General features: G+C 41.2%; 1 protein-coding gene across 1 annotated transcript in view; it reads left to right on the plus strand.

Moving 5' to 3' along the window:
• ZNF318 (zinc finger protein 318) overlaps nucleotides 1–10,215 on the plus strand; it is a 32,527-nt gene extending 22,312 nt beyond the window's left edge. Inside the window, exons 8-11 of the mRNA XM_042780323.1 lie at nucleotides 4,992–5,195; nucleotides 5,662–5,761; nucleotides 6,613–6,731; nucleotides 7,018–10,215. Coding sequence (XP_042636257.1) covers nucleotides 4,992–5,195; nucleotides 5,662–5,761; nucleotides 6,613–6,731; nucleotides 7,018–10,215 — 3,621 coding nt within the window. The remainder of the gene's footprint in view (nucleotides 1–4,991; nucleotides 5,196–5,661; nucleotides 5,762–6,612; nucleotides 6,732–7,017) is intronic.
• The last annotated feature ends 1,009 nt before the right edge of the window (nucleotides 10,216–11,224 follow it).

Below are 11,224 nucleotides of genomic sequence, written 5' to 3' on the forward strand. Positions count from 1 at the left end.
TGACAGTTGTAATTATATAATTACATGTATAATTATTTATATTATATCGTCCCTCCAATTGGATTTTTAAGGTTCAAGGGATCTGGATCAATATAATCCCGAACACATAGCTCAGTTTCTGGCACAAAATAGCCCTCAAAATGTCCAGTGTGCTATTTACACCTCTCTGATTTTGCATTACCAGTTCTCTTAACTGAAATAATCTTTCTCCCAGTCTCCTTTTTCATTAAGGCCCAACTTGAATACTGCCTATTTCATGAAGAAATTTTTGAGTCTTGTCTGGATTTAGTTGACCCTTATTTGTTGTTGTTGTTATGTGCCGTTGAGTTGGCCCCAACTCATGGCGACCCCTCCTTGGGTTTCCGAGGCAGTATCACTACGGAAGTAGATTGCCCAAACCTTTCCGAGGAGTGGCTGGTGGGTTTGAACCGCCAGCCTTCTGGCCCTTATTTAGCACTCAGTGTATAATTATTTCTTTTATATAAGAGTCATTCTATCTTACATGGAATTTTTCTCATGTCTGTCTTTTCCATTAAATGAGAGCGTCTTATTTTAGTCAGAACTGAATTTGCCTCATCTTCAGCCTTGACCAGCAGTATGTCCTTTGCGAGTTACTCATCCTTTTTGAGACTTAGATTTGTACATTCTTTTTTTCTTTCTTAATTAAGTTTTATATTTTTTCCTGTGGAGACCTTACACATGTTTTCTTAGATGTATTCTTTTTTTTTTTTTTTTTTTGTGATTTGGGTGAAGATTTACAGAGCAAATTCACTTTCCATACAGCAGTTCACATACACTTTGTTTCATGACATTGACCACAATTTAGCACAATGCAACATCTCCCCTCATACTTCCTCCCAATAGTTACCTCTTCCCTGTGTCCATCTCTACATGCACTCCTGCCCCCTGAGCTATCTCCCTGTGCGTAAGCAGCCCTTCTTTCTCCCATGCTTGTTCTCTCCAAGGAGTGTAAATACCTCAGGTAAATGTTCAACTCATATGCCTGTCTATTATTTGGCTGGAAGCCACAGGTGTGGGTTCAATTCCAGACCTGAAGGGGCAGCTAGGGGCCATAGTCTCAGTGGTTCCACCAGGCTCTATCGGACCAGCAAACCTGGTTCCCCCCCTTTTTTATTCCTCCAAATGATTTTGAGTTTTGTTCCACATCCCTCTCTATCTAGGATCTCCTACATAGATCCCCTTCCAAGTGGTAGTAGCTGGGCACCATCTAGTTCTTCTGGTCTCATAGTCATATAGGCTAAATGAGAGCTTCCTGGGGATAAGAATATAACTTATTTATCTTTGTACTTCCCATGGCATCCAGTATGTCTAGCACATAGTAGATGCTCCCTTAATGTTGGGGTAAGAGAAGAGGATATTCTGTATTCTCTGTCAACCTACTCTAACTTCTCCATGTATTCCTAGAAGAGTAGTTCTCTTTCTTAGTCAGGTAGGACTGTAATCTTTTATCCTGGGTCAGTGAGTCCAGGGCCTTTGATGGAAGAGGAGCTTGAAAATTTGGCCCTTTGTAGTTGACACATACTGTTCGGAATTTTTCTTATACACCAACGCCATGATAATTGATCAGCTTGATTGTGGTTAAGTCTTCATGTTCTCTGAAGCTAATAAGAATATGTTGCAATCTAGTTTTCATTTCAGTAATAAGGAATGTTTTGTTTTATACTCTCTATTTTCTACCTGTCTTTGGTATGTCTTCTTTCTTCAAAAATGCATAATTGGTTTGAGGTTTTCTTTCTCTTTGTGTTCATTTTAGGAAAATAAACACACACATACAATCCTATAATTCTTCCCCCTAGAGACTACCATTATTAATATTTTGGTGTGTTTTATTCCAAATCCCTCTTCTGTTCATTAATTCATTTAGTAAATATTTGTTGATGACCAAGAAGATGCCAGGCATTGTTCCTAGATATTGGCAATATACCAGGGAGCAATATAGACAAAGTCCTTGTTCTCATGAATTAGGAGAAGACAGGCAATAAACAAGTGTGTATGTTACATAATGATGTTGTTGTTGTTACATGCCCTCGAGTCAGACCCAACTCATAGCGACCCACCCCTCCTTGGGTTTCTGAGGCAGTATCACTACGGAAGTAGATTGCCCCATCTTCCTTCCGAGGAGTACGTAATGATAAGTACTAGGAAGAAAAAAAACAAACACAATAAGGGACATAGAGTGACACTATATTTTATTTAGAGTGGTTAGGGAAGGTCTTTTGGATAAGATGACATTTGATTTTTTATGTCTAATTATGTATCTTTATTGATTCTCAAATATATTTTATTATTTACTTTTCTTCATATGTCATGAACATCTTTCCATGTCAGTAAATAGATTTTTATAATACCACTTTTAACAACCTTATTGGTTTTTTTGTTGTTGTTTTGTGGCTACCAAAATTTATTTAATTCACCAATCATCAATTGTTTAACATAATAGTTTCCTTAGGATAAATGCCAAAAAGTGGAATTGTTGGGTCAAAGGGCATATAGAAATTTAAAGTGTGTAATATACTTAGATTATCCTCCAGAAAGGTGGTTGTTGTTAGGTGCTGTCAAGTTGAATTTGACTCACAGTGACCTCAGGCACAACAGAATGAAATACTGCTTGGTCCCCTGCCATCCTCATAGTCATTGCTATGCTTGAGCTCATTGTTGCAACCACTGTGTCGATCCATCTTACCTAAATTTAATGGATGTTTGCAGTTGTTTCTTCTCATTTTGAGTCATGCCACATCAGTAAGTGAAAGTCCCAAAAGCTTTGTACTTCACCCATATCATTAAGGTCACTTCTACTTTGAGGGGACAGCTCTTCCCGAGTCATAATTTGAGTGCCTTCCAACTTGACAGGCTCATCTTCTGGCACTATAACTGATAGTGTTTCACTACTATTCGTAAGATTTTCAGTGGCTAATTTTTTTCAGAAGTAGACCACCTCTTCCTTCTTCCTAGTCTGTTTTAGTCTGGAAGCTCCGCTGAAACCCACCCACCCTGGGTGACCCTGCTGGTATTTGAAATAGCTGTGGCATAGCTTCCAGCATCATAGCAACTAACATGCAGACCACCACAGTGTGACCATCTGACAGACAAGTGGTGGTCTAGAAAGGTAGTGGCTGGTAATACTGCTACCAGCAGTGTATGAACTCACTTCTTCCCTGAGTATAATCTCTTCAGTGACTGTTGAATGGGACACTAGTAGTGAATGATTATATTTGCTATCCTAATTGCTTCCATTTCTCCCTCCTATCTATTTCTCCCTACCCATATTCCAGGTGCCCCTTTCCTTCATCTTGTCCACTGTACAACCCCATTTATACTTAACCCTTTCTATGTTCCAGAATTACCTTTTTTCTATGCCTTATTCCCTGACATTAGGCAGAATTCTCATTTCCTTTATTCCCCTAGCTTGCTAACAATTTATAGTAAAACTTTGATTATATTTGGTAACTTAATGTTGGAGAGTTCCTGTGTTTTAAAATAAGAGGATTCATATTAATTAAAAAATACTAATGGTGGTATTTTAGGCAGTTAGAAATATTTCACCCAAATTCCTTTAAGTTATCCCATGTAGATGACTTTCTGCTTTATCTATACACAACCCCACCCTGCTCTCCAGTTTTCTATACTAGGATGTATATGTGATAAGTAAGCTCACTATTGTCTGTTTTCTGCATTTGCTTTGCTTAACCTGTCAGTTAGCTTTCCATTTTAGTTTTACTTCCCTCCCTAGTTATCATTATAATTTTCAGATTTAACTAATGTTTTTAGTTGTATAGGTAATACATTCAACATCTGCCAAAGGGTATATAGTAAAAAGACTCCTACCCACCTGTTTTCCAGTTCCTGTCTCCAGAGGCAGGAAGATATTTCCATAATCTTGAGTGTTCTTCTAGAGATATCTAGAATATATAAGTAAATAAGTGATTTATTCTTCATGATAGCACTATGGAATCTAATTTGTTCTCTTTGAGCCTTGGAAACAAGTTTTTCCTTGGATTTTCTCCCAATTTCCGCAGCTTTACCGAAACCAAACCCAGTGCTTTCGAGTTGATTCCAACTCATAGCAACCCTATAGCACTGCCACATAGGGTTTCCAAGGTTGTAATCTTTATGAGCGCAGATTGCTGCATCTTTCTTCTGTGGAGCACCTGATGGGTTCAAACCACTGACATTTCAGTTAGCACCTGAGAAGTTAGCCACTATGGCACCCAGGGCTCCTTTCTGCAGCTTTAACCAAAAAAAAAAAAAAAAACCAAACTCACTGCCCTTGAGTCGGATCCAACTCACAGCAACCCCTCCTTGAGTTTCCAAGGTGGTATCACTACGGAAGTAGAGTGCCCAATGCCCAACCTTCCTTCCAAGGAGTGGCTGGTGGGTTTGATTAGCAGTCAGATGCCTTAGGCACTATGCTACCAGAGATCTCCTTTCTGCAGCTTTAGGTACTGGAAATACAGTCCTCTGTTGTGGTGGTAAGAAGCTCTGGTGACATAGTGGATAAGGCATTTGGCTGCTAACCAGGTCAGTGGTCCAAACCCACCAGCTGCTCTGCAGAAGGAAGATGGGGCAATCTACTTCCATCAGATTTGTAGCCTTGGTAACCCAGTGGGGGTCTCTGGGTCAAAATCAACTCAATGGCAGCGAGTTTGGTTTTTTGGGTTATTATTGTGGTAGTTGGAGCCCTTGTGGCTCAGTGGTTAAGTGCTCAACTGCTAACCAAAAGATTGGTGTTTTCGAACCTACCAGCTTCTCTACAGGAGAAAGATGTGGCTGTCTGCTTCCATAAAGATTTATAACCTTGGAAACCCTAAGGCACAGTTCTACCCTGTTCTGTATAGAATCGCTAGGAGTCAGAATTGATGGCAGTGGATTTGTTTTTGGTTTATTATTGTGGTAGGCTGTTTACTTTTTCTGCAAGAAGACAGATCTAGACTGCCTTGAATTCCTTGTTAGTGCAAGTTTTTCCTCTCTAGGAATCAAAAATAAACAATGAAAAGTTTCGTGCTAAGAGCCCCAAGCCTGCTGAGAGCCCGCAACCAGCTGCTAAGCAGTCTGATCAGCCCCTTACTGTCTATGAATATTATGATGCTGGCAATCACTGGTGCAAAGACTGCAATACCATTTGTGGAACCATGTTTGACTTCTTCACCCATATGCACAATAAGAAGCACACACAGGTAAGTGTCCTGCCCTTTGTTATTTCAACTTTTCTTCCTCTTTACTCGGAAACTCCTGTGCCCCCATTTACATCACAAAGCTGGAAAATAAAACATTTTCATATGAGCAGGAGTCCCAATCTGAAGAAGCAAGAGATACCAACAAAGGACCATCCCCAGGGCTCTCTGTCCAGGGGACCTGCCTTATAGCTAAACACCATGACAAGTGTAAGTGAGGCTTTTACCTCTTTTGATTCCTTGAGTACCTGATTTTTTTGTTTAATTTTTTCATTTGTAGTACTTGCTCTAACATATGTTTACCTTTTCCACAGGTGGTTTCCATTTAAACAGTTGGCAGAGGGGGAGTAAGGGTGGGTAGCTGGGGCTTGTGGTCCCTGGTCTTTTAATATGTCAGGGAAAAAGAGAGAAAAGTGGGTTATTGGGCTTTTAGTGCGGTTGTGTGAGCACCTCTGCCTCTTGCAAATAGACACTGGATCCCTACAACAGACCTTGGGCTTCAAAGACCCAGACTGAGACCAAGCAAGATGCTATAAAGCGTACTGACAAGATAACTGTTCCTGCAAAAGGTATGTTTTCTTCCCTGCTTCATTTGTAGCTTTCTTACCAAGGAAGAAGTATCCCTGAACTGAGGTGTTAAGAAGCAGCATAGGGTGAGACATAGCCATTCCTTTTAACAAAGCTATAAGAGTGCCTTCTTTGTGCAAACCAGTCTAGTAGGTCCTGAAGAAATGATGTCTACCCATGTAACCAAAAAAGTCTGCTAACAGATGTAAAACATACATATACCATTCTAAAATATAGCAGAATAACTGTCTTTGTTATTGGTTTATTTATTTGAAATCCAGATTTAAAAAAAAAAAAAAGACAGTAATTTATTTTAACTACCTTTTCAACTAAGAACTACAAAATATTTTGAGTAGTTGTTATTGGGGGTAAATTGAGAAGTAGAAAGTTCTTTTGTCTTTAAACTGAGCAGTTTCTTACCTTGACAAATAGTCTATGCTGCTACATCCTTTAGAGCTGGACAGGATAAATTCCTGAGTAATTAATACCAACATGAGAGATGCTCATACAGGTGATACTAAGCTAACTGGGAGTAGTTTTTAAACCTCCTGAGATGCTAAGTGCTAGTTGGAGTCTGAGGGGATTCAACAACAGAAATGTGTCTGCCAGAGAAGACTCCTGAAGTAATCAGTTAGTGTTGCCAAAAGGTAGAAGGAACAGATTCAGAGTTTAAGCCTAAGATTGGGAAGACTGTGCCATTGAGATTCATCTAAATGCTGCCTTTTTACTCCAAAGTGGGTAAGGTCCCCTCTTCCATACCATTTTAATGCAAAGCGAGGTAGAATTTCCTTTGGTAGCTGTGAATCTCGGTGGATAGGACTTATTTCCTTAACTTTTCTTCTACTACTTCCAGGCTCTGAGTTCCTGATTCCCATCACTGGATATTACTGCCAGCTCTGTGAGGAATTTTTTGGGGATCCAGTTTCTGGAGAACAACACGTGAAAGGTCACCAACACAATGAAAAATACAAGGTTTGTCTTTTTAACAGCCTGTGAAGTTTCCCACTTTTGGCAACAATCCTTTTGACTTTGTCAGACATCATCTTCAGAGCCAGAAAAAGTCATTGACATACCTTCCATATAACCACTAGGAAGTTCTCCTAATGAGAGCTGCTGAATTGATGGAACTGTCTATATCTTTGAGGAAGATAATTTTAGAGATTTTCTGTTAGATTAATTCTAACAGTTGTGGGGTCAAGATTTTTTTCCTTTTTAGTATGTTGACCAGTTGTTGAGCATTTATCTCTTCTTTTCTCAGAAATATGTGGATGAAAACCCATTATATGAGGAGCGGCGGAATCTGGACCGCCAAGCTGGCTTGGCTGTGGTCCTGGAGACAGAACGGCGACGGCAGAGTGAACTTAAGCGCAAACTTAGTGAGAAACCAAAGGAAGAGAAGAAAGAAAAAAAGACAAAGATCATGAAAGAAGTAAAGGGGGATGACAAGGTCTCTCAGGAATTAGAGGACCAACTCTCTGAGGATGGGAACTCCCCTGAAAAGGCTGAAAATAAAAGGAAGCCTAGCCTCAAAGTCCAATTAAAAGAAGAGGTAAAGAAAGAATCACCAACCTCTTCCTCTTTTGGAAAATTCAGTTGGAAGAAGCCAGAAAAAGATGAGGAAAAAAGTTCAGTAGTAGCTCCAAGTATCCCTAAGGAAGAGATTGTGGAGAGCAGTAAGGACAAAGAAGATGGCAAAGCTGAAGCTGGGAAGGCAAAGCCCATCAAAATCAAGCTCTCTGGGAAGACTGTTGTAGCACATACCAGCCCTTGGATGCCTGTTGTGACTACTTCAACTCTGACTAAGATCAGACCCAACCTGCCTATCCCATCCACAGTACTCCGCAAGTCAGGTACAGCCACAGTGAGCAAGCCAGCTCCTCTTAACACCTTTCTATCCATCAAGTCCTCTGGAACCACTGCTAAGCCTCTGCCAGTGGTCAAAGAGTCTTCATCTGATCTTTTTTTGCCTCCAGACATTATCTCCAAAGCATTTGGAGGAGAAGAGGTGATTCTAAAAGCGTCTCCAGAGGAAAAAACAGTGCTGGCTGAAAAGAATGAGCCATCCCATATACCTGAGCAAATGCTACCACCTCTTCCTCCACCCCCTCCACCACCACCTCCACCACCCCCAGTAATACCTCATCCAGCTGCCCCATCTTCTGCTCAAGCAAATTCTGTCTTGGCTCCAGTAAAGTCAAACCCAGCTGTATCTCAGACTCTCAGCTCTGGCTTCCTGGCTCCTAACATTTTGAACCCAGTGTTGCCTGTAGCCATCGTAGCCTCAACACAGCCAGCTGCCATTCCTTCCGATGAGACTGCTCCTGGGGTGAGTGAGAGTGACCGGGACCAGGCCCTATTCTCTTTGTTAGTGCGTCCTCCTCCACCCCTCTCAAGTGTCTTCAGTGAACAAGCAAAAAAACTGGAGAAGCGAAATTCATGCTTAGCCACAGCCAATGCTAAGGACCTGTATGACATATTCTACAGCAGTGGTGGCAAAGGGGCCCCTGAGACTAAGCTGAACAGTGGTCCATTGGCCAATGGGGAAAATAGCAACCTCTCTAGGGCAGAAGGTACAGACAGCTCTTCTATTTCTACTTTGAACAGCAGTATATCCCAAGAGGAGTTGCCCAAAGACAAGGGTTTAGTCACTGCTCCTTTAGTAGGTAACCCTGAAAAGCCTATTGCAAAAACTCTGGTGTCCCTTGGGAACTGGTCAGTTGTGGAACACATGGACTCAAAAGGCAGAGACAGCAACCATGGCTTTCTACAGCCTCTGACAAGATTGTGCCAAAGCAGGCATTATGAAACTGTTACCCAAAAGACCGATACTTTGGCCATGTGGACGTCTGGCTCCTTCCAGAGTGACACTGATAATGATATGTCACCAGAAGGAAAAATCAGTCTTGACCTGGGAGAGCCAGGACCGCCTGGTGTAGAGCTAGCCCCTCAGCTGTCAGATATACACTGTCATACTATGGGATCTCAGAAATTGGTGGGAATCCACCTCATAGAATCTGGTAACCAGGATAAGGAAAGCCAACAGCTCCACCAGTCTGAGAATTGTGAAGAAGGTGAGGTAGAGACAAACACTGAACTAGAAAAAATGGGAGCAAAGCTCTCTGAGGGGATGGTAGAAAAGGGAATGGGTATCAACATTAAGCCTCACAGCTTAGAGAACTCTAATTTGAATGATGGAAACAGATACATGGGGGAGGGAGGAGAAGAACAACCCAAGTTGCTGATTACTGACAAAGAGGCTGAACAGCCCAATAAATTGATGACAGGAAATGAAACTCAAAGTAAAGTAGTGATCGAATTGAGTGCACAGGCTCTCTCTTCTACAAAGGCACAAGGAGACTCATTTCCATCAGGAGATAGGTCTTTACTCCAGAATCCACAAGAGAAACCTGTGAGAAATTCTGTCTCAAGATTGCTTCTTCAGTCCTCAGTCAGATCAGATACGTGTTTTACAGATAGTCCACAGGAACAAGGAGTTTCAGTTGGTGGTGAGGAATGGATAGAGTCAGCTTCCAGAATATCTAGGTACAGAAATCTCAAATTCAAGAGGGAAAGATCAAAAGGTTTTCAGGGTAAAATGGAGCTAAGAGATGTCCACCCAGAATTAACAGTGAAAATAGAAAGCAAGACCTCAGAAGACTTTGAAAGTACAGACTTAAAATTAGAGGAGCTTGCTGCCCTGGGGAATCTAGGAGATATGTGTGTTGATACCTGTAATACTCAAGTAGAACCAGCACATAGAGCTCCAACTGCTGTGTCTCAGAAAGTGTGTCAAGAAAATTCAACATCACTTGTAGAATGTAATCCCTCTAGTCCTGCTGACTTTGAGCCAATCCCATCCTTTTCTGGGTTTCCATCTTCGGAACCCTTGGTGCTTAACTTTGGGGCAGAGGGTGAGCAAAGCTCATCTAATCCCAGAAATAGGATCATTCCTAACATTTTGAAAACTGGACTGCCTATGGACAATGTTGACCTTGGCTTGGGGAGCGTAGAAGTAACACACCAGGCACTTGACCTGTTAGCAGGAGGAATGATGCCTGAGGAAGTAGAAGCAACTTCCCAGTTAGAGAAACAAGAGTCACTTGGACTGGAATCAGAGACAATGAACTCTTCATGCCTTGGGCCATCTCCTTGCCTTCCAGACCTTGTTGACTTTGTCACACGGACATCTGGAATTCAGAAAGATAAGCTGTGTTCTCCTCTCTCTGAGCCTAGTAATCCTCCTGAGTGTAGCTCTTTGGAGATGGGACCACTACAGCTAGAAATGCCGAATGCTTCTATTACAGAGGTAGAAATTCCTCAAGAAGATGAGAACAATTCAGGGTCCCCTCCAAGGGAGCAGGTGGTTGGAAATAATATGATCCTTCAGCAGACACCTGCACAAGAAGCTACAGTTGATGTCATTCAAGACCTCACGGAATCCAATGTTCACAACTGAAGGAACATACACCCAGAGCTACTTGTGGATGAATCAAATTGGCTTCTAGAAATCAGGTGCCCAGATGTCCCAGGGCTGTGTATTTGGCTATCTCCTCTGGAACCTACACCAAGAGATACAGTCAGCATTTTAACAGTAAATGTCCATGGAAGCTAAAAACTTTACCTCCTTTTTATTCCTTTTCCCTTAAAATACCAGAAAATCAATCATAACTACTTCTATACTTAACTGTAAAAAAAATTTTGTTAATTTTTTTTTTTTTGACGATTTATTTTCTCCCTCTTTGTCATTAAAATCAAATGTCTGTCTGACTCTCCACATAGTGTGCTTTGATTGTATTTTGGCTTTGACTCTGCCATTTCTGAAATGTGGGGGTGGAGGGAGATAGCTGACTTTTCCAATTACTGTGTTGTATTCCCACCCAATTTCCTGGGCAGCTGATGGATCTCTGGGAGAAATACCACAAAGCTTTCTGAAATGGAAAACTACATTGAAGGAAGAATTGTTAATCTCCTAGGCTTCCAGTTTGGATGGGCCTGCCTTAACATTGTTTGAAATACAGCGTGAGTAGCTCTTTTGTTTACGGTTTACTTCCCTATGGCATGTCAGCCCCTCTACTTCCTTTACTGTGTTGCCTTTGCTGGAGATGATCCTGCTAACCACAAACCTGTTTGGAAATGGCCCCAATAAACATGGAAGAAAATCTAGCAGACTCACTTTTGGAAGACAGCAAATCGGTAAGGCTTATTCATGACTCAATGCCAGAAGCAGATAATACTTTTTGGGTCACTTTTTCAAAATGGCCTTTTGTTCATTGTATTGTGATCAGTAACATTTAGCAGCCATTTCTGTTGTGAAGAAGTAGACGATCTGAAACTTGTATTGGGATCAGACTCATTTTCTGTTGCACAAACTCGTGTATCTCCTCTACCTCTCCCTTTCCCAAGTTATTTCCACCATAGTGTGATTTTTTGGGTTGTACATTTTGTTAAAAAGATGAAAGAATTAA

The sequence above is a fragment of the Orycteropus afer genome, unplaced genomic scaffold, assembly GCF_000298275.1.
Source record: "Orycteropus afer afer isolate SDZICR_OR568_19922 unplaced genomic scaffold, OryAfe1.0 scaffold00034, whole genome shotgun sequence".
In the NCBI taxonomy this organism is placed as follows: Eukaryota; Metazoa; Chordata; class Mammalia; order Tubulidentata; family Orycteropodidae; genus Orycteropus; species Orycteropus afer.